This window comes from Cavia porcellus, unplaced genomic scaffold (genome assembly GCF_034190915.1).
Source record: "Cavia porcellus strain 051 isolate PalLab524CR breed Dunkin Hartley unplaced genomic scaffold, mCavPor4.1 scaffold_26, whole genome shotgun sequence".
In the NCBI taxonomy this organism is placed as follows: domain Eukaryota; kingdom Metazoa; phylum Chordata; class Mammalia; order Rodentia; family Caviidae; genus Cavia; species Cavia porcellus.
Genome location: NW_026947509.1, coordinates 9,579,374 through 9,607,298, shown reverse-complemented (window position 1 = coordinate 9,607,298; position 27,925 = coordinate 9,579,374). Strand labels below are relative to the sequence as shown.

Genomic DNA, 27,925 nt, shown 5'->3' with positions numbered 1-27,925 from the left:
CATGGGGCATTTGAACAGAGCCTTGTTCTCAGACTAACACGCAAATGCCTTGCCTCGCTAACAGAGAAAAGGCAGAGATGAACGTCAGAGAAGGCTCGCTCCATCTGTGTGCTCACCCCTGGCCAGAGCCGCTGGCTAGGAGCACGTGCAGGGAAACCCCAGCCTTGTCATGGACCCTTGGGGTCTTCCCTGGCTTCAGCAGGGACTCTTCAAACAGCTCAGAGACATGGAAAAGACCTTACTTAAAGGCAAATCAATTCTAATCTCACACGACAAATTCCATAGTTTCAGATACAATGGCAATGTAAGAATATTAACAAGAGTGGTATAATCCAAATAAGACAATTCCAAGGTACAACTGAGCCTACTTCATGAATACTTATTATAAGGAAAAAGAGAAAAACATTCTTGGATGGAATTGATTAGCTTATAACTGCATGCTTCAATAGAAAAACCTATGAATGCCAAGTCTTCCCATTCTAGTGGTTCTTACGTACTCTGCAGCAATATCAGCACCGAAAATGCCCCTCTTATTCATGAAATGAAATCCTCAGATCACTATCTGATCAGTAAACACTTCTATTTACTTATCTCTTGGTGTTTTGAAATGTTACTGTTATCTACAATGCAAAGACATTAAAAATCACTCTACATAAAAAGTAAAGACTTAGTTCAACTTCAATAAAACTGTCGTCTAGTTTAGCAAGTATACTCTTATGAGTAGAATATAATTCTCCACACTATACCACTCATATGGGATTTTCTCAAGGAAAATTTACCTAATAAGGTTTTTTCTAATTATAATAAAATAATTTTAAATCTTACATTTCAAAAGATGCAAATTCTTAGCCTGATTTTTACTGACTTCTTAACCTGCTTTCTGTCCTCTACTTGCACACTTTCCATTAATTTGGAAAAGAAATGCACATGCTCAAAAGATTTATAACTAATGGAACACAAAGTGAAAAACTCCTTAGATGGCCTATTTTCTTCAGTATAAATCCCAATCACATCCTAACGGGTGAAGCATGATATTTCTAAATGCATTGCTATCATGGCGCCAATGTGTTTGTATTTACAGTGAATACTTTTCCTATACATCCTGCCTTCAGCGCCACAGGAAATAATTTAGTTTTTATTTTAAGATAGAGCAAAGCACTTCTACTAATGCCCAGGTATCCGGTGGACGAAATAATAGTGACTTACATTTACATCTCGCTTCTCAACTGTCAGTACATTTACTAGCTGTCAGGAAAAGAAGAAAATGTAAAAATTGACTGTCAGTTTTAAAAGTAAGGAAGAGGAAGAATGCCAGTAAATGTAGAGAAAATAATTTTGAAAAATATTTCCCTACTTCAGCGTGAGTTTTTCACCCCTGTGAAATGTATAACTGCATCATTTGAATTGTTTGATGTCTTAAAATCATAGATTCTAGGAAAGATGGAAATGCATGAGTAAAATGTGTTTGTTTTAAAATCATGATGTCAAAATTGGAACGAGGCTGAGGTGAGCAGAACTGCCCCTCCCCTCACCAAATACAGGGTTTCCCAGGCTTTGCAGTGTTATTTATACCAAGCAGTACTCTTAGGCTCCGATTATTAGATCTCTAGAGCCCTTAAACTCCCCAACCAGTGTCTTAATGAATTTAACAGAGCTGAAAAGTTGGGGGTATGAGCCAACAATGATGAATGAGTTTACACCATAATTGCTCCTCTTTCTGAACATAAAACCTAAAGTCTTGTTTTCCTAATCCAGATAATAGCATTGCTATTTGGAAATAGCATGGTTAATTCAGAAGTAGTCTGAATTTTGAAAAGTAGTTCTTTTCAAAAATAATATCATGTATTGAATTATGTGAATTCAGTAGTTTAATAAAACATTCTAGAACATACTAGTTAATATTGTAATCATCTTAAAAGACTAAATAGTTTTGCAATGGGTAACTCTATACTTAGATTTTTGGAAAAACTGATGGACCTACATAATCCAAAACAAACAAAAAAAAAGATTAAGGAATAATGATATGGCAAACAAATGTGAATTTATTTCCTTACTACTCAGAATCATGTAAAAAGTTTTGAAGATGTTTAACTTTACCACAGATACATTTTCTTGCATAATAATGGCACAATTGTACATGAAGGAGATCCTTATAAAATTAATCATTACTCATTGGACTTCATGAAATTAAAATTGGAGATAGCAAGTTTTTTTAATTAAACTAATGAAATTAAATCATCGCAGCACCCTGTCCAGAAATAACAAGTGGACGCAGGAGAACATCAGCTGGGAATATATTTAAATACAGATTTAGACATGCAATATCAGGGAAGGTAAAAACAGGATATGAAATAAACATTAGGCATCAACTCTAAGCTCGCTGTCAGGAGCACGCCCAAGCCTCTAACCACGGAGTTCAGCTGAAGGTAACTATCTGTCAAATGTAATCTGTGCGAGTGAATATGCTTAAGCTGGTGCTATGAATCAACCAAAATTGCTTTGGTCTTATTGACATTCAATTGCAAGAAGATGCAGCTCATCCAGTCCGATAGACAGTCTGACAACACCAAGAGTGCTTCCAGTGACAGAAGGCTTTAAATATAGATGCAACTATCATCCAAATACACACGGAACTCAACTTCATGATTCTCACGGCATCTTTTGAAATTGGTCAGTCAGTCAACACCTGGTCATAGATGCCCTCAAATCTCACTGCTCTGCTCTCACATCTGCCAGCTTGCTCGGTTAACAAACTATTAGTGATCTGGGAAGAAAATAATGAATATAGGTTTGATTGACAGGACAGTCCTCCTGGATTTGTGAAGGGTTTCTGTTGCATTGGGCTTCACCTTCCTTCTTCACTTTGCAGATCTGCCTTTTATTTTTTCTTTTCACTGGAGATTGCCTCAAGTACATCTTGATAAATAATAACCAGGCATGCATGAAGAAATCCAGAGGGTCACTCTTAAACAATGCCTTGCAGATACCTTTTGACATGTACTGAGTTTGCATAAGTGCGGCATTTTACCAATAAGAGAGGTAAGGTGAGTCAGGTTAAGTGACGCGCTTAGAGTCGCTTCCCCCTGGGCACTGTGACCTCAGGAGCAGACTCTGCCTGTGCCCAGATCTTAATCCTACATGGAACCAATTTTCTATCTTTCCTCTGTCCCTGTGTATGTTCAACCAAGGAAAACATGCTGAGTTCCAAACTGCTGAGATGCTCTGCTCGGCACGGTTAACTCTCTCAGGCCCTCGGTGCCTCAGTAGTCCTATCTGAACTTTCTTCATGGAGCAGTTCACAAACTCACACGTGTAAAACCCTTGCCTCAGGCCAGACCAATCGACTTAGATGCGTAGACTGATAATTTGCATATAAATGTTTCATAAATACTGTTGTTTCTTATAGTCCAAGACAAACTGCATAGTTCAGGACAAATCATTACAGTATGTGAAGACAAGTATGTAACTTTCTACATTATTGGAAGGAAAAAAGAAAGAAAAGCAGTCCAAGGTACTGCGATGTTCTGAAGTCTCATACCAGTGCCTTCCCTAGTGACAAGTTCTATACAAAATTATACATGCACTAAGAATACATTATTGTTAGAATTATATTAAATATACAAATAAAAACTTCCAGGGAGTTATAAAAGTATTAGAGCAAAATTATCAGAGGGAGTTTGCTGACTTTGTATTTTCCTTTTTCACCTTTTATTTTCTAAATATTTGAAAATACTCACTCAAAAAAATTGGGGGTGGGGAGGCCTGACACCAAGAAATGAAACCAGTGCCTTTGCACTGAGCTATGTCTCCAAGCTTTTCTTAACCTTACAAAGTCACTAAATTGTTAAGGCTGGGCAGACTTCTGGGATTACAGGTGTGCAAACCCCAGGCCTGGTTTCAGAACTTCAGTGGCATTTTTTGGGGGTAAAATCTTATTTTACTCAAAAATTACTTTCCAAAAATGGCCACCAAGCATTTGTTTTTCTCCCATGTATAAATTCTTGAATACATGTAACACCACACATTCAGTATCATTTATAACCTGGAGATTTCTTTGAAAATGTGTACAGACACAGTAGAAATTTATGGCCTTTTACATAATCAAAGTAAAATGCTTGGACTGGACTTGTCTGCTGGGAAGGTGCCACAGAGGGTCTTTACAAGCCGTGACATCCACCCACAGAAGCACTCACGTCCACCACTGTCACGTCACCATGTCATGTTGTGTCATCAAAGACAACCAAAGAAAAGCGACCCTTCCTCAGTGGGAAAAGTAAAGTTCTTTAGCAGCCTTATTAACACAGCTTTTGAACTTATTATTTCCCATCAAATATTTGAATCAAAAAATCAAAGAGGTTCCCAAGACCTCCAGAATAAATAAGGCACAAAAGCAAAATGACGCAATTGTAGGACCTGGAGTCAGAATACATTAAGCAGAATTTACCACCTCGAGATCTTCCCTGTTACCGGTGTTTGAGATCACAGGCTATTTCCTAGGTGGTGTTTCATTGTTTATGGACTTTAAAAACGCATACAGCTCTTAATGCTTGTGTTTCTCTTATGGCAAATGGCCGTCACTAATATTAGTAATGAATCAAAAGTCAGTTTGTAAACACTGAAAGGGAAAAGGCAAGATGTATAGTCTCCAGATGCTTTTCTCCACTTCAGTCCACTACGGCCTGTCTCTCCCTGCACATCACAGCTAAAATCTCTGGGAAGAAAACACCAATGGCAACTACCTGGGGACTCTGCAAAGCGAACCAAGGCAGATAAAATGTGGACAGCCCACACCTGGAGAGCTGAAAACTTCTGATTTGTAAAATGCTGCTGAGAGAATGAGAAGGTAAGCCACTGATTGGGAGAGTATTTGGAAACAGCAGTCTGACAAACAACTTGTATGCAGACTACGCAAAAAGCCTTGAAACTCCATAATAAAAAAAATGAACATAATTTTTTCAGTAGGAACACCTGAACAAACGCTTCACTGAAATAAGCAGCAGAGAATGCCAGTAAGCAGCTGAGAAGATTTTCAGTGCCAGCTATCATCAGAGCAACGAAAATGAAAACCACAGTGAGACACGACTAAACACCTCTCTGAAGAATAGCTAAATAAGTAAGTCGCCAACCAGATCAAGAGGTGGCGAGGAGGCAAAGCAACTGTCACCTTTTGTTGATGACAATGCAAAATAGTGTAGCCACTTTGGAAGCAAAGTTGAGCAACTTCTGATAAAGTTAAACATATCTACCAGATGATCTGGAAATTTTTCTCCTAAATTCTTACTCAGAAAACGAATCAGAGCTTGGTAGGGCACAGGAGACAGAAGGCAGAAATGACTAAAAGTTCAAGGAACTACTCGGAGATCACAGACTATTTCTAGAAGTTGGTTGGATTGTGGTTACACAACAATGTGCATTTGAAAAATTTAATAGAACCATACCCCAAAAGTATTATTTTTCTTTCTGTAATAATTCTTTTCAAGTGCATTTTTCTTCAAGAAAAAGGAATAAGAAAACTAAAACAGAATTTCAAAAATGAGGGAATAATTTTTAATGAATAAAACCTTTATAAAAGACAAAAATCATCACATAAATATGTGATTAGGATTATATTTTCTCTTTAAAGATATTTTCAAGTGTGAACAATTAACATATTTTCCATAGACACTTCCTCCATAAATGTCTCTCAATCATCAAATCGGCAGACAGTTTATATCAATTTAAGGCATGTATTAGTCAGTTTCATGTTACTACCACAAAATACCTGAGCTAGAGCTACACATACAGAAAAGAGGTGTGTTAGCTCATGTTCTGCAGGCTCTAGAGCATGATTCCAATATCCACCTTGCTGTGGTGAGGAGTTCAAGTGAACAGCACAAGATAGGCAGGAGAGGGAGAGGTTCAGAGCAGGCTTCCAGGAAGCTGCAGTGAGATGGGGGAGGCACCATGCTCGCTAGTGTGGAGCAATCCTCTGGTGAGACCTGACCAGGGTCCCAGGAGAACTGCCTCAGCTCCTTCCAAGAGCAACTCCTTCAGTGACCTGATGACTCATGAAGGTCCACACTGCAAGATTCCACACCACTTCCCAACGGGCCCCATGGAGACCCAGCTTCCAGCACACAAATCACGCTCACCTCATGCTGAGGCCCTAATGCAGAGTAAAACACACATGTAATCCCAGTCGCCTGACAACATGCAGCTCCCCAGACTGAAACTGTGAGACCATTCCTCTTTCAAATCAACAATTTACTAAAGTACTTTTATTGTCATACAACGGAATCTATGTAGTTCTCTTACATACAAGCTATGTCGCTGACGGTTCTATGCTTTTTCTTCAAACAGAAATTCTTATCAATCTACTTTTAGTTATTTTAACTTCTGTGCTATTTTGAATCCAAATGCTTACGTTAAGTCACATACTAATTTCAGTGTTCAAACTCAAGTATGCATTTTGTCTTTGAAACTGTTTTAAGACTGTATCCTCCTTAAAAATATACGCCACCAACTCAGGATTCTCTTTTCTTCTTACGTCCTTTTATTTGATACATAAAAATGTACACATGGATGTGGTACAATGTGATGCTTTAATACAATGCATTCACTGTGTAATGTTCATCTTGTCATTAAAACAGTCATTTTAGAATATTTTAAATAATTAAAAATTAAAAGAAAAGAAAATATTGAAGAATGACACTCCAAAACAGGTTGTTTAGACTGAGGCTGGTGTTTCCCAACAAACACTGGAAAATGTTGATAATATATTGAACTATGATGGAAAAGGCTCAAGGTAGAAAGGAAACCAAGGAGTTCACTGCTGGCATTTTGATAAAAGCAGGGATCCTACCAACCCTACTGAATATTCTACAATATATAGAAAAGAATCCCCAAACCAAAAAACTATGTAGCCCCAAATGTCAATAGTACCAAGACTGAGAAGCCCTGAACCAGAGCAGTCTGGTAAAGGGTTCCCTCCAGTTCACAATTTTACTTTGTCTGATTTCAGTTACCTGCCTTCAACCATGGTAAAAAGACATTAAATGGGAAGTTCCAGAATAAGTCACTTACAAGTTTATATTGTGTGCTCTTCTGAGCAGCAAGATGATATCTGGTGTCAGCCCTTTGCTCAGCGGATGCACACTGTATATGCTACACTTCTGTTAGTCACTCAGAAACCATTTTGGTTATCAGATCAACACTCAAATCATTAGTATCTGTGTTCAAATAACTTGTTTTTCTTAATAATCATTCTAAAATACAAGAGTGGTGATATTGACAATTTTACACAGTACTTTTAGCTTTGTTCTACTTAACTACTTAATCCAATTACTGCTGTTATACTTTTAACTATACTAACTTATGTATAATGTTTTATCCTAGTAATAAGTATGTATGTATAAATAGGGGGAAACACAGTATACATAGTGTTTTGTACTCTCCTGGGTTGTAGGCAAGCACTGAAATTCTTCCCATGCATTCCCTGTGGACAAGAAGGGATGGCTATATACCAATAAACAACATCAAATCAAAACTCAGGAAAATTTCTAGGTATTTAATTTACTCCCATATACATAAATATGTAATTTCCTAGTATATATAACAACCTTTTCAATATCGTGGAGCAGCAATACTGCTCCCCTCTCTGCTGTTATTAAAGAAACAGGAGTAGACCAGTTTATGAAACACATCAAAAGTCCGTAATAGAAACAAATGTCACATACCGTGACTTAAGGAGACAGAAAACAATGCTGTGACTGTTAATCCTCATATGTCAACCACTTTAGATTAAAACTCCCCTAGCAGATGGGTGCAGCATGTTCCTGAGGTGTCTGGAGGTTCACGGAGGTGCAGTCCGAGGTCTTGGGTGTAGTCCATGGCCCATTACTTTCTGCTATCTTTCTTGCTTTACTTCCCAATCACTATATATTGAGCTCATCCCTCTGCCATTCCCCTCTGCCAGGATGTGGAAGCCGGCTGGCTGACTATGGGCTGAATTTCCCCAGGCCCTGAGCTACATCAAACTTTTCCTCCTTTAAGTTGTGAGTGTCATTACCATGCCTGAAAACTGATTAATACACAGACCAAAATGAGTCTGAGTCTAAGGAAATCTTGAATCAAAGTTTTTCTTCCTAGGGAAAGGTTTCTGGATTTTGTCAGTGAAAATATTTTTAAAGAAATAATGTCTGAAAATGAGATATTTTAGTAGCCATTATTCGTTATCAGTTATTTGGTTTTCAATGCCCTGTAATACTTTCATTCTCTTGAATGGTTTTATACTACTTTATGTGTGCTGTGATACTATCGTGCGTGAAGGTATGCTCAACTATTGCAAAGAAAAGAGACATTACAGTAGCTGTTGATATCCGGTTGTCTTGTCATGAATGGCTGTGTTGCTTGCATTGTTTTGTTCCAATCTGCTTTGTTTTGTTTTGTTTTGTTTATTCTCTTTAAAATAAAATTTTAAAAATGATGTCTGATGCTTGGCTCAACCAGCAAATGGAATATATTTTATTTTCAGGAAGTCTAAAACCACAAGAATTTTCTAATTTTGTCAGCATTATCTAACATGTATATTTTTAAGTATTCTCTCCCCACAGGAATTTCCACTGTACATTTAAAAAGCGAATCACCTATAGTTAATGCTCGGCTGCACTGGTGTTAATCATTGAAGACAGTGTATCTAATAAGTTGCAAGAAAAATGAACAACAGCTCATAATTAAAGATGCTAATTTGGATAAGCTTTTACTAATTAATAGAAGACTTTATCCTTGGTACTTATTTTAGCCATGATCAAGCATTGCTTATAATTTTAATCACTACATGCAGCAGAGACACAGGATACAAATGAACACCAGACTCCACAGAGTACCCCCTAAATAAACCTTCCTGGTCATGAGACTTACAAGCAATAACAGCCACCACTTTTACACCACACCAGCTCTCCCATCTCCCACTCACAAACCAAGCCAGATATAAACTATGGCGATGGTAATCATGACACAAAAAGAGCCAAGTCCTAGAGCAGGAGGAGACAATAGCACTGAAAAATGTTTCCAAAGAAAGTCTGAAACTATCACAAACACAACAAAAGATCCCAGCATACAGATACAAGGCTGAGAAAACTCTCAGATTACAGGATAAAACCAAAGAAATGTTCACGCAGCTCACTCAACAATAAACTTCTGAAAACAAGACAAAACCAAGAGAAAACCTTGAAAGCAGCCAGTGAAATGACGTAGAACTTGGAAGGAAGTATCAACTCAACTGACAGACTTGTCAGCTGGACCCTAGAAAACAGGAAGGTCAGATATATATATAGTCAAGCAATTAAAGAAATGAAATTTAAGACCATCAAAAATATCCTTTAAAAATGAAAGGAAAAAGTCTGACATTCTCAGAGGAATGGAAATTAATAGTATTTCTTTTTATCCAATTCATTCTGAAAGAATGAAGAAAAAGCATATTTTAAACAGAAAACAATCACAGAAGGTTTAACACTTCAGAAAGACAGAACATTAGACTGAATAAAAGTAGGAGTAAATATTATAGACTATACTTATTCCGATTTTATCAAATAATATTTGATGCTTCAAGCCAAAATTCTAGCACATAAATATAAGGTTTATGGAACCAAGAGGAAATATTCCAGAAAATTATCCTTGAAAAGAGTGATGAGCAGGAGACTGATTCAGGGGAACAGAAAGCGGAGGTTCCACACTTCAGTGGAAGTGATAAATATCCATGTCAGCAGAATGTGATAAGTTAATTGTTTATACTTAAACACCTAAACCTTCCACAAACATTGTTTAAAAATATAGACTCAAAATGCTATTAAAAATTCAAGATAGAATCCTTAAATGTATTCAAGTCATCCACAACAAGTTGAGAAAGGAGAAATCTTCAAACCGAAACTAAAGAAACAGCAAACATGATGGCAGACCAGAGGCTAAGATACCAACAAGCAGGTGAGAGTTAAAGGACAGAACTATGCCGAGTAATGCCAGAGATCGACAGAGCAGATAGAATAGAAATTAAAATATAAAAACAGATTCAAAAATATGTTATCTATAAGAAATCCACATCACAGGGAACAACATAAAGAGGGTGAAATTATAACTTGAGAAATAGATATGCATTCATTAAAGTAAAGAGGGAGTGGTTATGTTAATATCAGAGAACGTAGGCTTTAAAACAAACCACATGCATAGAGTGAAAGATAAAAGCACCCCTTAGCCTGGAGACAGCATGATCTTAATGTGTGTGCACCAAACAACAGAAGCTCCACACAAAGGAGCAACGGACAGGAAGGTACAAAAATCATGGGACCTCCACCCCCAGATCTCAGCACCTGAACTACTGCAAAGAGAATCAACACAGATCAAGAAGTCAGCAATGCAGTACAATTTGCATGACTGTACTGAGTGCATGAGAAACAAAAAACACTTGTGTTTTGTCCAAATTGCTCAGTACAACTACACCAGAAAAGTGCAACCATGCAAATATAATACAATCCCAAAATTACACCATTGAGGAAGCCCTCCAGAGAAATGAAGCAGACTGTGCTAACAGGTAATGGTAAGCACAAGGTTTTCAGCTTCATCACAAGCAATCCCAGTGTCCCTCCATGGGTGAGTGTGGACTGTGATCCCACAACCACCCCACAGGATGCTGTTCGGCAGTGCGGTAACAGCTGGCATTCCTAACGACTTGGATGGCTCTCCATGGCACAGCAATTATGAAATATTCCATGTGGTGTGGCGTACAGAAGAGTGTTATCACAGGTGGAAGCCTGGGAGGTGGACTGGGAGGAAATGATGGGTGAAACTGTGCTGGATAAAAATAGGATAAAACTGTGTGGAACTGAACAGAGAGGTATGTGCATGCACACACACACACACACACACACACACACACACACACACACACAAACAGCAAAATCTGTGTAAGGATGGATCATGTCAGTATTCCTATCCCAGTTGTATTACTGCACCATGGTTTTGCAAAATGTTACCAATGAGGGAAAAATGAGCAAAAAGAGTACCTAAAAACTATTATTTCTCATAAGCACCTGTAAACATACAATTCTTTTACAAAAAGTTTAAAAATAAAGAGATGGAGTTATCAATGGCATAGATTAGGGTGGCCACTTTGTGGATATATGTGTATCTTTGAATTCATCAAGATTTATGCATTCACCATGAACAGATTTTTGATTTTCTACCATACCTCAAAAGCAGTATGCACTAATCTCATGCACTTGTTGCTTACAGTTTTAGGATTTATCTAGAAAAGCCTTTCATTTATTGGTGTCTGGAAATATTTTCCCTATATTATCTTTTGGTAGAAAATCAAACTATGATAAAACTTTTAGCATAGTTTTGAGGTCTTACATTAGGTTTTTGGTCCATTCTGTGAGGATCATTGTGTAGGATGAGAGATAAACAGCATGTGAATATTCACTCTTGCCAGCCCACTTATTGAAGAGGATGTTCTTTCTGTAATGTATGCTATTATTTCTTTGCTAAAAATCAGTTTCCTGTAAATGCATGTGGTTCTTTGTGGATATTTTCTTGTTACATTGGTTTCTGTGTGTTTTTATGCCAATGCCTTGCTGTTTTGATTACTTTAGCTTTCTAGTATATTATACAGGTAGGTAATGTGATTGAATCTGTAATTTGCTTTGAGAAGCATGGATATTTTGACAAAGTTAATTGTTTCAATCCATTAACATAGGGGATCTTTACAAAGTTTTGTGTTCTCTTCAACTTCTTTCATCAGAATTTTGTAATTTTCATTGTAGTAGTCTTTTATATCCCTGATTGGATTTTAGGTTTTTGTAATAATTGTAAGTGTAATTACTTTCACAATTTATTTCTCATCAATATGATTCATTGTTATATAAAAATGGAACTTTTTTTGTATTTTTATTTTTGTGCCCTGCAACTGTATTGAATTTGTTTGCCTCTTGGTGGAATCTAAAAACTTCTGTACAGCAAAAGAAACAATTCACAGAATGAAGGGCCAAGCCACAGAATGGGAAGAAAACATATTTCACAAATTATTCTTCTATCAAAGGATTAATTTCCAAGAACAGATAAGAAACTAAAAAACTCAGTAACTCAGTAAATAGCAGCAAGGTGTACAAGTGATAGAAAGAGATAATACTTGAATAAATTCAAATGGGCAACAAATTTATGAAAATCAAAATGTTCAACATTATTAGTAAATATGAATCAGAATCATTATGAGATCACTCCATCCCAGTTCTAATGGCTACTAACAAAAAATATAAATTAATATATTACAAACATTGGTGAGGATGTAGAGAAAAGAGAACTCTCATTCCCTGTTAGTGGAAATGTAAATTAGGACAGCCAAGAGGGAAAAGAGCAAAATGAAATCTTAATATCAAAAAGATACGCGTACATCTATGTTTATTGCCGTATTAATACATTAGCCAAAACACATAATCAAGCTAAATTCCCATCAATAGATAAATGGTAAAGAAGGTGTAATATTTATACACCATAAAATATTATTCAGCCATCTGATTCAGAGGAACACAGAAAAATGTCAAGAGGAAGGAGCAAAATACAAGCTCAGACCTCCACCCCACAAAGAACAAGTCCAGGAGACACAGACGTAGTGGAAATTAGAAGTCACACACCTGAAATTTCTGAAAAGATAACAACTGAAGTAAAGAAGCAACTTAGGTCTTGAGCTGATTGGTCAGTTTTACATGCCTGTGTCTGATGGTCTGGACAGCTATTTTGAAGATAACTAGAGGCATGTAGCCATTATTAACTTCCTATTATCTTGTTTTGAAGAGCTGTATCACTTTCATTGTTTGTTTTGATTGGCTTTATTCTATTAGGTTTCATGCTCCTTAAAATAAAATTTAAAAATATCATCCAGTCATAAACAGTGGCATCCTATCATTAGCATCACAGTGGATGAGACTGGAAGACATTATGTTCAGTGACATGAATGAGGAACTGAAAAGAAAAGGGTCACGGTGGTTCTCCCATGTGTGTATTTTTAAAAAGTCAGTGCAAATGTCGAATCGTGATTACTAGGATTTGGGGCAGATGTGTGGGAGGAGGAAGATTGAAGAGGGTGAATAACTGGCTACTGAAGCACAATAGATAGACATAGAAAGTTCTAGTGTATTACATCACAGTGGAGTGATTCTACTTCACACAACCTACCACACATTTATGAATAGCTGGAAGAGAGGAGCTCATAGTCTCCAAACATGAGATAATAAGGAGATGGCATTGGTAATGACCCTGATTTGATCAGTGCATACTGTATACATACATTGAAATAGCACACTATACCTCATAAATATGTGCAATTACTATGCCTTGTTTTTAAATGATTAAGGCTATGGAAATACTAACTGCGCTGATTTACATTATATACATGCATCAAATTACATTATTTCCCCATATATACGTATAATTAAAGTAATACTGATTAATAAAAATAGTCAAAGAAACTCTATCTATGCTAGAACTTTCCAAAAGGCAGTGCCCCTACTTTTTCAAAGCTTCTATGGTCTTGAATCTCTTTAATAATTATAAAAGCCTCCCACATATGATGCTCTAAGACCGCCAGAGGTATTTAGAGGATTTAATGAAGATGATCACTGTTAGTCCTGATGTGTGGGGTCTCAGATTTCATCTCCCTACAGCTGATTCTTCTGAGTCCTTTTCAGCTTCCTCATTCTCTATGCAAATGTTGAACCTAACCACCTTCTATAAATTCCCAAAGTGACAATCCAAGAAAATGATTACATGCAACATTTTGGCCAAATAACTACAATAGCACAGAAAATGAAACGCCTTAATTTATATTTCATAGTCCCACAATTTTGAGGTCCTCAGTCACCTTGGCCCCGGGGAACTCAGCGTGTGCTGAGCCTCTTCCTCAGGTTTCCAGGCTTGGTCCCACGACCCTCAGGTTTGCTGACCTCCATTCCTCCATCTGTCCTTCTCTCCTCCCTTTCCAGGCTACAAGCAATTAACACTAAGCATAAACAAAAGCTAATCGTGTTTCTACTCCTAGAATGCAGTTCAACTTTCTGATAGTTATGTCATCCTTAGAAGAACGAAATTGTTATAAGAGATTATTAGATGTAATTCATAAGGATAAATGTCTGTTAGATCTTTGGAAAATTAGTGAGCTGGTGGAAATTTTTCTATAATTAGAATTTTTTTCTAATTTCAAATAGTCTCCCTTTGCGTTACAGAAGTGTGTAAGAATGTGTGCCCTTACCATGCACCCAGGACAGCAAAGCTACAGGGAATATGTGAATGTTGCATTTTAGAGAAATACCGGGAGACAGTATGGGAAAATAAAACCAGTCAAGTCCACGTTTAAATAGTCATATTCTCCATTCCATTACCAAGCGATACATCCTATAGGCCAAATTCCCCTCAGGTTACACACCCGCCATTCTTTCTGACTTTAGTGCGAATTGTTCATGTATAACTGAAGGCATCAGTTAGCCCTTTGGGCACAAAATGATACCCACAAAAAAAGCAAAAATAATCTAAGACTTACGATAGTTAAGGCTTGTAGGTGAAAATGATACAATGTGACAATTCCATTAGATAATATCGCTTTTAAAAACATGACCATCCGATTTTAACCATTACATATTTGACAGAATTACCACGGTAACATTTTCAAAACTAGAGATTCTGAAAAACTGACTGGTCATTGGAAAATACTCTTTCTTTTGCAGTAATTTTTAATTTTAATAGTTGCTATCATATTTGTATACACTTTTTTTATATGTACTGTAGATTTTTTAACTATTGGATGAAAATTCATTCTCTAGCAGAAATAAGTAATTACTAAATTTGTTTTCAAATACCAGTTGTTAGGTCTAAATGTTAATTTATTTATGACTTGCTACATGTCATTATTGGATATATTACTACAGGAAAGTTTTTATTGAACTTAATTTTTACTGTAAAAGACGAGACTGACACCATTCAGACTTGTGAAAGATAAATAGCATAGCATGACATAATATTCTCTGTGCACATTAGCTGAACAAAACTTTTTAGTATCTACTGCATATTGTATATATATTACTGATAATTCCTGGCTACCCAGTTTAATAACCGTTCCTAAATAGATTTGATCAATGCAGGTAATTAAAAATGAGTAATCTGTTAAGAAAAAAAAAAAACAGAAAGGTTACAGTTTTATGTAAACTTCTCTGCTAGATTTTTCCTCCCCTTTTGTCTTAGCCCAATATATGTATTTCTAAGTTGCTTTTCATTTGCTGTGTATCACCTGTCTACTCCTCCTGTGTAGGATTCCATTCTTCAACCTCTTCTTGCCAACTAAAAGCCTATTTATTTTTAAGAGTCAGTTAACATCACTCCTTCCTCTTTCATTTTCCCCAACACTGAAATCAATGATGTCCTCTCCCAAATGCTGGGTTTTTTTGCTCTTACTTCTCAGTCCATTGAGGTAAGAAAGTACGATGCAGTAATGCACAGCCCCCGTCACAGCCCAGTGAAGGCTTGCTAGGGTGTGGGCATAGAATATCTTTTGCCATTTATTAATAATGCTAATGATTCCTATAGTTGAAAATTTTGCCCGTGGACTGAGGTCCAGGTCATCACCCCAGGGAGGACAGTTTGCCTTTCTTTCACCGTCCCTATTGGGCACTGCCCCTGCAATTGTGTAAGCCAGAAAGGTAAGCTTCTTCCTCTAGCAACCCCTTTCATCTTAACTCCAAAACTGCCATCAGAGCAGGCCAGTTGCAGCCTGGTCATGATTTCCTTTATAATCCACACTGTAGCACAAGAGACCTCACAAACCTCCCTTCGTGGCAGCCGCAGGGGTCTTTAGCAGACCATCACCTACCTCACCACGCACTGTCCCCTTCTCCTCACTCCCTGCATCGCATTTCAGCAGAGTCTCATCTGAGAGATCTTAACATATCCAATGATGCACCATGGAAACAGGGCTTCTTCCAACGGTCTCCCCTCATTTTCAACCAGGCCTGGCTCTGCCCGGCCCACGGGCCTTTTCATCGCTCACATGCTGCACTCCTGCTTTTAAAAAGGAGTTGCACTACTGGTCAGCCCATGTGGAGTGTTCTCTACCCCATCAATTGTCCAGTCGAATCCAGTACATCCTTTTGGATACACTGCTGCCAGCTGAATTGCATCCTGTGAATTATGACCTTATTCAGGAAGATAGAAGCCCCTAGACTTACAGTTGAATTCTCTCCCCATTAGCCCACAAGAAGCTGAAAATGCTGTAAGACAAAAATAACTAATTAACTACCAAACATTATAGCTAAGCAGCTCTGCACACTGTAAAATGTTAGTGGTTCAGCCTTGCGATCACGTGATTGGTAGGGAACTCTGGTCCACTGTCTCTACCCAGCATCCACGAGAATTAGGATGGACCCTAACCCAGTAGGACTGGTGTCTGCACAGGACAAGAAGACACGGACACTGCTGAGAAGCAGACAGCCATGCAACCACAGAGCCAGCGTTGGAGTGGGCCTTCCACTCACTGAGCAAGGCCCAGGGCAGCTGCCACATGCCAGAAGTGCCCCACAGCAAGGAGAGATAGCACCGCCATGCCAGCCCCTGACCTCAGACTTCCGCTTCCAGGTCGGAGAGACAGCAAAGTGCTTCAAGCCCCAGAGCTTGCAGGAAGCTGGTAGTGCAGGCCTAGAAAATGAACGAATGCCTTTCATACAATTTCTTCAAGGAAACCCTTTGACCTGAGTGGCCTGATCAAGTGACTCTTTGTGAGCCCATGGCAGTTACCACAGTTCTACACTGGCTTTTGTGGTTATGATTACTGATCAGGTTATTGATCATGCGTTCCTCCCAGCAGACTATAACCCCCTACCCTGTAGGACTCTGGGCCCTGAAGTCCTTTCCTCATCACAGGTGGTCTCCATACGTTCATGTATACGGTGGAACACGCCCAAGTCAGATTTATGTTGGTTTCCAATCTGTAATACATAGCCTAACAGGTCAAGGAGTCGTATAGTTTTTTCCTGGATTGCATGACATATAACTAAAGTGTCAAAAACTAAAACCTTGCCTTGTGACTAAACATTGTACTATGAAATAAAATAAAATGTGCAGAGAATCCTTGAATGGCTTTATCTTTCTCCATAACCTCTGTGTTGCCTCTTGCAGGTGAGTAGCGTCGCTTACAGGGACTATCCTTCCTTTCTTTAAGTCATGGTAGTCTCACTGCCACAAATCAGAGAAATATTGAACAGAACTTACACAAAACTACACTCTGTCATGTACCCTTTGGAGCAATGAGGCAAGCTGGTACATCTATAATTTTTAGCACTTGGGAGGCTAAGGCAGGAAGATTACTTAAAGTTCAAGACCAGCCTGGCTGCATAGTGAGTTTGAGGCAAGCCTGAATTCCCTAGTGAGGCTCCTGTCTCAAAAAATCAAATCCCCTCTAAAAAAAAAAAAAAAAAAAAAGAGATATAGTTGCAAATACATTGACTAATTAACTCTACGCAACATATGTAAAGCATCAAAATATTTACATTATAAATATGTACAAAACACATATGATTCTGAAAATCAGGTCTGCACTACAAATAAGTCTTTTTAATTCTTATGGGCCTATTTTGGGTTCTGCTATTGTTCAGAGAACTTTGCAAAAGACTCTTTAGGTCTTCACAGTGACCTAGGTATATAACACTTTATTATTTTTACTTAAAGATCAGAGAACTTTAATACCACTGATTTAGGCAGGTAATTTAAATTCCTAAATTCTCATTTTGCTCCTCTCAGTAATGGGGATAATATAAGTCAATGCCAGAAGATTGTCATTAGCATTTGAAAAGTAGGTATGTCAAATGTCTAACACAAAGACTTCCACAAAAGCAGCTATTCTAATTTATAATTGATAATTCTGAAAAACCTCATTAACCTGTTGTTGTTAAGTTAGTTCTGAATCACCCAACACTAATTAAGTTAAGGGATACTCAGATGGTGAAATAGGAGTTTTGCACAACCAATGTGGAATACACACTCATGTGCTTATTTACATTTTACACATATAGTTATAAACAAAGGCAATGAATGTATTACATGAACACTAGGGCTGAAATGCTCTTGAAGTGGGCGTGAGGACTGGAAAAATAATCCTAGGAGAATCCCACGACCCTGAGCTTTCTGAACAGACTGAGGAATCACCCTGCGCTGGGTGTTCTATATCACCACAGTCATCAGAGAAACGGAGGTTCCCTTATCGAGCGTGCACGGGGGCACGTGTCCCAGAGACTCACTGCAAGACTCGATCTATCTCTGCTAACCAATGCTGTTTTAAAGTGCATTTTATTTTTCTCAGAACTATCAATAGCCTGCCTTTTTTCAGATCGAATACATAAATCAAAACATACTTCCTGAACGAAGCATCATTATGAAACCTGTATCCCTTGTCTATCGATTCCCAAAACATCACTTACTCATGGTTTTTCTATTCATTGTGTCAGGCTAAGGCTGCTCTGTTTTTCAGACTACCGCAGCCAGAATTCTGTGGCTCACAAGTTGTCCATGTATTCCACAAGAAACTCTGAGGCTTTGTTGTCAACTAAATGCATATATTTCCAAGTTGTTTAACCTACCAATCCATAAGAAAATGCTAAAATAAAATTACTGTACATATCTCAGAGCTTAAAAAATCAGATTTTAATAACTAAAATAGGTGCTAATCCGACACGAAATCTAAGCTTTTAAAAATCTGCTAATAATATCAGTATTCCCCTAGTTGACAATAAAAAGTTGAATTGATTTTTCCAGTTTTAGTGAAAACTATGACATAACAAACTTCAGCTTTATATAATTTGAAATAGTCAAAGTATTAAACATCAAACTGAAGTTGAAATTGGGAATCATGTCAGATTCAAGTCTCTGAATGAATATTAATTTAAAAATTAATCATTTTCCAGCTGGTTTCAACTTGAAAATGCTAGCTTTGGAATAAACGCTGTTAGATCCATAACTACAAAGCTATTGGACATTTTTTGTTTAGAAAATTAGATCTCTGATGTTCATTATTCTTCCTAAGATCTTTTCTGCCCAAGGATTTTATTATTTAAAAATCATGTCTTCTGTTCTGATTTGGGAGATGAGAATTTCAGCTTTATTGACAGAAAGCTCAAATAATGTGAGTTATTTGAGGTAAGGCATAAGGTTAGATTTGTTAATTAGTTTTATGTCATCCAAGTCTTTTGGAGATAAATCCAGATTTCTGAATGATTGCACAAGTACACGTGTTTTCTTTTTAAACACACACAAAAACATGCTGCATAAATTCACTGACTTGTGGAGGGAGACGGGTAAAAATTGGAAACTCAACCAAAGTCAATCGTTGATTGCCACAAGTTCTAGTCTAGCTCCTGCGTGGCAGAAAGTCCCTAATGCCAGACTCAGAGTTTGGACACTATGACAACACAGCAATAACAGATAATGCAAATGACATTTTTCTCTGCAAATGCTCTTTGCAGTTATATAATGAAAGAGGAACAAATCACATTTGTCTGCATCCTGATCACAAATGGTATCAGAATATGTTTGGTGTAAATCCGAGACCTCAGAGCAGAGCAAAACAGCCTGAGCCTGGCCAGCAGCTCCTTGGCGGCTGTTGCCCTGGCTCCGTGGGCCCTGGCGTGCTGAGGACAGCTCCGCTTCATCAGCTGCACTTCCTGCCTCTCCCAGTGCCCTTGCTGCAGATTCACTGGGCTTCATTTTGTTTACAGAATTGAATTCTCTTGTGAAATACATGGGGAAACCAAGCCCAGTGAAGACCTTAAGATGACAAAGCACTGCCCCATGAGCCCACTCAAGATTTTGCAACTCCTAATCTCTGTCCTCCCCTGCACTCCTCAGGCCCACTTTTATAAAAGGAGCATGCTCCTTACTAAATACCTGAAACGTACAAATTTCATTGGTCAAATACATTCAGACGGGTGCCCGATCTCAGGGAGCCCTATGTACTTCTTCAATTTGGAGTAAAGAAATATTCTCTCATTTTCATCTGAAGCAATGCCGAACCTCCTTAATGTGGGGTACCCCTGTAACATTCAGTAAGTCTGCAGTGGCTAGGAGGAATGAGAAAAATCAACTTTAAACTTTTAAAACCTAAAAACGTTTGGTTGTTTACATTTTGAGAAACTCATTACAGTCAAAAAGACACAGCCATGGATTATGGCCCAATACCCTCCTCCCGCGGGCACACCTGCTCCATCCTGCGGGCCACTTTCTGAAGCGGTGTCCTTGGCCGTGAGTGTCTTTGTTGCACTGTCCTGGCCGCCTCAGGGTCCTGAGTCAGTTTCACCCTTTACACTTGATGGTCATTTTGACCGTGCAGAAGAGCTGAACGCTGCACCGTGCCAGATCGGGTGAAGAAGGGGGCGGGGACACGGTCGTGTTCTTAGGAGCCCACTTTCCACCGACTGACGGTGGCCAGCAGTTCTCACCGTATTTTTGATCACACCTCGTAAAGATACTCGTGAAAGAGGACTTCAAAAACTGCCTCAGCAAGTGGCAAGAATGATGGGAGAAATGTGTTTCAAGCAAACTGGAGTATTTTGCATATTTTGACTAATGCTGATGTATTATGGTAATAAGTGTGTGTAAATATCCACTGTCTTTTTTGATCACCCCCGGTAAGTGGCTGATCTGAATGGTTTTCCTGATGTTTTATGACTCCTTCGGCCCATAGTTTTGTATACATAATAGAGAACAGTTTAAAATGTATGCAAAAATTAAAAATAAAAGAAATGTACAAATTGAAAAGGATAAGTTTTCTCTGGAGAGTAAAATGTTACGAAATAAATCAGTGTCATTTAATCTTAAGTACTTTAGCCTTTTCTGAGGGGAAGATTTAAAGATTTATAAAGAATTTTTGCCTAAACTAGGCAATGACTCATATTTGACACATACTGAAATGATAATGCTGATTTCAATAGGCACTCCAAGAGCATTTTACTCCCAGGGGAGTAATTCAGCACAGTATTTCTTTGCATTTAGATTTTAAATTTTCTTTGTAAGCTTTTAATTTACTACTGCCTGCCAAAACTGAGCACAGTTTTGCAGAATCAAGCAAGTAAAAATGTTTTCAAAAAGTCATAGTTGATAGAAAGTCATAGTCTCTGGCATTTTCTACAGGGTTTCCGTCCTACAGTTTGAACGTGACACCTCAATGTTCCTGCTGGGTGGTGGGCAGAGTGAACCAGTACCAGATATGACATGGGTCTCTTATCTGTTAGCAAACTGACTAAAGGGAGTCGGTACTGACACACTGAAAGGACCGGATCGGGGGCACAGACAGGGCTGGCGTGACTGGACCCACACTTTGTGTGTCCTTTCAAGCCTACCGGCACAGAAATGTTACTAAGCACACTCACTAAACCCACATCCTAGAGCACAGGGCAGACCAGCTGACTGAGGAATACATGGCCAATGCCTTCTAAAACCCAATCCTGGCTTCTTTTCTGCATTTTTATTTTGCATTTTCTCCCAAGAGTAGTTCATGTACCCCTATGCCAATCCATGGCAGAATGTCATAGTTCTAAGCTGACACAACCCAGACAAGCACAAAATGTACTGCGTCCAGAATGGTACCCGGGTGAAACACTCAAAAGCCAAACACTATTCACAAGACTCTCCAGTCAATCCTGCCTCCAAGCCACAAAACAAAACAAAACACACCACAGGAGAAGTGAGAGGTGACTGTCTTAAAATGCACAAATGAAAATAAGGGTACAAATGTCTTCACATGCCAGTCGGGTTGTCGGCTGTGGGTCTCCCCCTCGGGAAAATACAAACTGGGCACTGTGGTCGGAGAGTCAAATGTGACACCGACCCATTGCAACGCCTTGCAGAAACAAAAGTGTACACTATGTCTCTGCTTTAGGAGCTGCAAAAACCAGACATCTCACAGCCATCTCTGCCTTTCACAGCTTCTAAGGCTCATGCAAGCTGTGGTTGACAACTAAAATAATGACATAACACCTTCCAAGTGCTCAAGTGTAAAGTTCATTAGTTCTAAGGTCACCACTTAATGCGACAGCCAAATTTTATTCACATCATCAGATGTTATCGGAGAAAGACAGCTGTAAAAACTCAGGCGATGGCTTCCAGTCTGCTGTGACCAGGGAAATTATCACTAGACCCCAAAAGACATTTTACACATTTTAAACAAAAACAAGACACACCAAACAAACACAATAAAATAAATGAATATGCTCTTTCTACAAAGAGCATTGTCCTTAAGCTCTGGGGGAGGTTTTACAGCAGTTTTGGAGAGTGGTGACCACTGGTGTATCAGAGAGATACCGTGAGGTCATTGAAATAGTTTTTCTTAGTTGTCTTTTACACATTCCAGAAATCTATAGGACACGGCTTCAGATTTTGCGGATAGATGCCATTTAAAGGAGAGCAAGGAAGATAGATTCTTGTGTTTAACCAAATGTTAAATATTTTTTATTTTACTCACCTGCACACTAAGATGAATCCATTTCCTCACAAGAATTCTCCCCAGTGTCATTACTTTTATTGGAGGCTGCAAACCATTTACTGTACGATAATAAAATGTGGTCTCTTTCTCAGATATTGTAAGTTTGAACACAGTCTGCCCATCCACCATCTTTTCTATAATGCACCTAAGGAAGCAAGCAGAGCAGAGAGAAAAGGTCAGCTTCCCAGCAAGCACGCGTGCAAACGCATTGCACAGACACGATGGTGCCAGTGCAACCCCCAAACCCCACTCAAAATAGTGCTCTATGAGTGACAGCCTGGGTCACATTATACCCAAAGTGCACTCTATTCCAATGAAGAAGTCATTTTATTTCAATAAAAAATAGATTTCTTATTTACAGTATATTCCCCAGAGCCTCAACACCCTTTATTAGAGATTCATGATCGAGACTACAGTGGTTGAATCATTCTGTAAAACTAACGTTTAGCCTGTTGGCTCATTAGTTTCTTTGCCATTTCTTTTATAGGACGTGGTACCACACACTGCGTCCCACTTGGGAACCGAGTCACCGGTGCAAATCTTTCTTTTTTTAATGCTAAGAGATTTAGTGTCCATGGAAGCCGCTAAATTGTTAGCCCTGAAGTCAGAATTGCTCTATTTAATTCCCATGATGAAATGGAGAGTGGACAGCTAGGGTCTCCACTTACCCCATCCCCACCGGAAAGCTGACAAGCTACCGCCCCATGACCACAGAGCACAGCTGAGGCCCTGAAAGAGAACTCCCCACCCTGGGTGAAAGGTCATTCCATCTTGTAAGAACACAGCATTTTGAAAAGCTTTTTTTGTTTTAGAAAATGTCTAGGTGTTGGATGAGGCCAGTTATCGAAATGAATCTCAGAAACCACTTCTGCAGCTACCACAGTGACACACCTTTGGGACCCTGGGCAGACAGGTGGCATCAAAAGTGATCAGAGTCAGTGAAGCAGCATCCAAAAGGTGAAAGGAAATTTGGGCCAAACAAGAAATATTGCTAAAGAGATGTTTAAAGCTTCCCTGGAGGGATACACATTTTATAAATCATTTCTTCCTACTCGCATCTATTTTTCCCGAGTCAGGAAGTCAGAGTAAGATTGGCGAGTACCAGTAGTCACTTTGTTACCATATCTCGCACATGGCTTTAGTAATAAAGATATAGAACGAAATATATTTTTAATGTACGCAAATAAATTTAATGAACATGAAAGTTTTATATTAATCCTGCTGCCAATTCTTTTTTTTAACCCATCAGATTTGGGTATTTCTAATTTAGTGGAATGAAAGCATTTCTCTTTATCCTCTGCCTCCAGGTCTTAAATAATCTAAGGAGAGTTTGTCTCTGTTCATTTTTCTTGAGTTTAAATCTCCTAGTGAGAATTCGATCATTACACAAGAATGAATTTACCAAATGCAGACTTATTTCCCCAAGCTTACTGAAAACGCATTTCTTAATATGTTATTGATTATCTTCCTTGCTATTTTGTTTGCTTGTAAACATACTAGCTTTGGTAGATAATAAATGTGGAGGACGGCAGGTAGCAAAATATTTAGGAACTGGATTTATTCTGCTCCTGAATAAACAATAATTGGATAATCCATGTTTTGTTTGTTTTACTTATCTAGTGCAAACACCCCGAAATTCCCCCAATTCCCCTAGGTATTTTAGTTTTGAGAATGAAAACGACCTTGATACAAGCAAGGAACTCTCAAAACCATAAACTCTGTGCCACCTCTTCTATAAATATTCCTGTCACTGTTTATATAAAACAATGCCAATTGAAGATTAATTCGGTACAGAGATGTTCCTGGAAGTTTAGGAAAAAATGCTTTATTCTAGCCCTATTTGTCAAGAGGCAATGTTTTCAGACTTTTTGGTGCTAATTGCATAAACAGGTAGCTTAAATTTACTGGAATTTCTGACAGTAAGAAAGCAAGTTTGTCATTTAGTGGAGCCCTAAAAATAAAGACAACGGTTTGTGATTATTCTCTCTCTAAATGTAAAATAAAATAAAAATATGCGAACTTGCACTTGAAAACTGAAACTAAGCACTGAAGATATTTCAGTCACATTTGCTTATGGGGTGATAAAACTTTGCTGGTTTGTTTCATAAATGTTTTTCATATTCAGTCAACATTTCACATTCTGGAAACATCACTGGGAAAGGGCCACAAGTCCTCTAGGAAGACTAAAACAAATTTTTTTAAAAGCTTCAAAACAACCCTGTTTATTAAATTTCTAGATCGGCTTTATCGTACTTGAGGGAAATATATTAGAGACCGGTTTGAGAAAAGGCTTTAATAAAAAATAGGTGATTAAATATAATAATTCTGGGGAGCAAGCCTCATTCCAAACTCATTTTGATGTCATTTCTGCTAGGAACGAGTGTATGAAAGGTTTTGAGAATTTCTCTAGCTCACCTCTATATTTTCTATCTAATTAGGAGACGAAAACACCACAAAGTGAAAGCCAAAAGCTATCTCCTTTCAGAGATGGAGTCTTATTCATCCAACTCCTGATACTGAACCTCTCCCATGAGTCAAAGAAACATCTCTTTTTGGGAAAATAGGGATAAATAAAACACAATTTTAAACCCTCAAGAGAAGTATCTGCTAAATAAATATTTTATTCCCTAGTAGGGATGAATTCTTTGTTTGTCTAATAAGCCTGGAATGAGGCTTTAAAAATATCAATAATTCGTATTCCTGTGCCCATGCCTTGTCTCACTAAGCTTTTTAGCACCCAGAGGCTAAGCCCAAAGGTGGAGGGTGACTCAGGTGTGAACATGTCAGCGTGCAACGAAACTATTTTAACACATTCTTCTTCATGCTCCACTTCATGCACAGAGAAGAGAAAACATTTGGGAGAACAGCTTCTCAGATTGTAAACTTGGAACAAGAAAGACGAACGTGGTAGCCAGTCTTCACTGCCTGAGCTCCCGCGGCTAAGCCTTCGCTTCCAGTGTGGACGCCAGCTCGCAGCAATCTCACCAGTAATCTCCCGGCTCCTTACTGTGAGCCTCCTAGGAAAGCTGAACGGCAGACTCCTACTTACATTTCACCTGCTTGTTCAAGTTTCAGCCACACGGCTAAGGTCAGAGCTTCACCCAGCCTCGGAGAGGGAGGAGAAGGGAAGCAGTCCGTGTGTTTTCCAAAAATAAAACTCGTAGAATTGCTAGAGGATTGAGGGCACAGATCACTCTTGTCTGGGGTGACACAGGTGCTGCCACCAGCAGAAAACAGGGCAGTGTAGGGTGGAGAGGAGGACCGGTAGGGACAGTCCTGAACACAAAGCCGCTGGGTGCAGAACTGGGTGCTTCCGGCAGCCACGGAGCTGTCACAAAACGTGCTGGGGTCTGGGAGGCCGCACACTGCTTGGGTTGGCACGATGGAAACACCCTTGAAAGCACCCACATTCTCCAGCCTGGGGAAGAGACCCTGGGAGGCAGCCACCGATACCGAAGCAACACAGGCGAAGATCAATGTTTCAATGACCCGAAACAAGAAGCCGGAGCCGGGTGGAAGAGCCAGGCAGTCCATGTTTACAAAAGAACATCCTCCTCCGGAGAAAGCCTTCCTAAATAAATAATCGGGCTGTTAGCCACTCTGGGAAGCCAGCTGCTTCAAGCACCATGGCGAGACCCCTGCACAGGGCAGATGTAGACGCTTTTCACACCCAGGTAGCCACGAAGATGTTCTCAGCAGAGACGTGCACCCCAGCCTGAGCCGTGCCTGGGAATCAGAAACACAGCAGGTCAAGGGGAAGGAAGCCATTGAGTCTCTAAAACTCAAGTTCACTCTGCGTCTAAAGGAGCAACACTGAACTTCGCAGACAAAAAACTATTTTGAAGCACATTGCTTACGTAAAATACTCATTTAATAAACATCTTGATTATATTGGGCAAACTAAGCTCTTCAAAAGTCCACGGGCCACCAATGTCTTTCTTACTTAGTAACAAACATCCTAGTAACATACGTCACCATCCAGCAAGTGCAGACTGTGACTGCCCCGGGATGTTAGCTTGTCCACTCTGCTGAACAAGGCAGAGGGTCACACACATTTTCTCCAGGCTGCAACCCAGTGCTAACTTGCAAATGCCCAGCAGAAAGCGGCCACCCACTCAGGGCCTCTCCCCTCATCCCAGCCCGGGCAGCAACTTTAAGCTCGTGGCAAAGCTGATTAGAAACTCAACACCATCTGTCCATCCTAGGCCTCAGGATTTAGCAGACATTTGTGTTAGTGTTTCCTCCCAGGCCTGAGTAATTGTAGGCTACATATGGACTCCTAATTCTGAGTGGGTGATTGCACTGGTCAATCAGCTGGGCTACCCTTGCCCTGCTGCATTTCAACCTATGTCCCTATGTACGCAGATTAACAAACAGCCCTTCCACGGGGCCTCTGCACCCCTTGACGCCTGGCAACATTTCCGTATCCACCCACCCCCACCCCCCAAGGTACTCAGCAAAGAGACCACTGCCCCGGGAATGCTGGAAGATAGAGTGCCCAGGAAAGCATGCGCCCAGTGGACACCTGGTTACCTGAGACTTGGCGCTGTCAGCTGGGTGGCACCTCGGAAATGAGTTCCCCAGGGTTCCAGCACCAACGTCCAGCAGTGGGAGGGGCGGATGGGCCCTGCATGCATAATTTTAAAGCAGCAGCGTGCACACCTCCCTCCATGACCCTCCCTCTGCTTCCCTGCGCCTCAGCCTTTTAATTCTTTCATTAAAGTGGCCCATCACCGCCAGGCAACAGCACAGAGAATGATTTCCAATGCTTTCTAGGGGAGAAGGGGTGATTCAGAATGAGATTCCAAAGGTTCTAAGTGTGCCCTAAAATGTTCTGTGCTCAGGCCAGGGTCTCTTGACCTATGAAGCTATCTCTGAACCTTTCAGCCTAGGTTACCCTCTCCTAAACATGTGTGCTTTTCTAGATTATTAGGGACTTTGATATCACCACAAAATGCTGGATTTGCAAAATAGGTATTTTAATTAAACCACAGAAGCAAAAGGATTGCTGGCATTTGGGCTGTCTGATTGCAGACACATACGTGGGTTCCTATGACTGCAGCTTTGCCGTCGACACCAGGTACTTTAATGTCATCTGAAGTTCCCATTTCTCTCTCCCAGGCTGTCTCACCCTCCGTAGAAATACGCTAATCCAACCAATATTTCTAGTCTGCCATTGGTCTTAAAAATGGAAAACTTGTCCAGGAAACAGTTTGTTAATTATATGTTTGCTCTCTATGAATCATTGCATTTCTAGAAATGTTTAGAAATAAGAGAGCTGCTTCTATGGTGATTCTTGTGAGACAGCCAATGACAGACACATGTCTTCCTTTAATGGCTTTGCTATGAGAATATTCTAGTCTTATACTTTGTCACCTGTTGCCA

The 27,925-nt window shown here is 39.3% G+C and overlaps 1 protein-coding gene across 4 annotated transcripts in view; it reads right to left on the bottom strand.

Annotated features, from left to right (window-relative positions):
• Ush2a (usherin) overlaps nt 1–27,153 on the bottom strand; it is a 658,323-nt gene extending 631,170 nt beyond the window's left edge. For all 4 annotated transcript variants that reach the window (XM_063236705.1, XM_063236706.1, XM_063236707.1 and 1 more), the window contains exons 1-3: nt 27,074–27,153; nt 25,590–26,266; nt 22,520–22,685 (exon numbers count right to left, since the gene is read on the bottom strand). In XM_063236705.1, the coding sequence (XP_063092775.1) occupies nt 22,520–22,685; nt 25,590–26,074 (651 nt within the window). In that variant the 5' untranslated portion in view covers nt 26,075–26,266; nt 27,074–27,153. The remainder of the gene's footprint in view (nt 1–22,519; nt 22,686–25,589; nt 26,267–27,073) is intronic.
• Nucleotides 27,154–27,925: the final 772 nt, after the last annotated feature.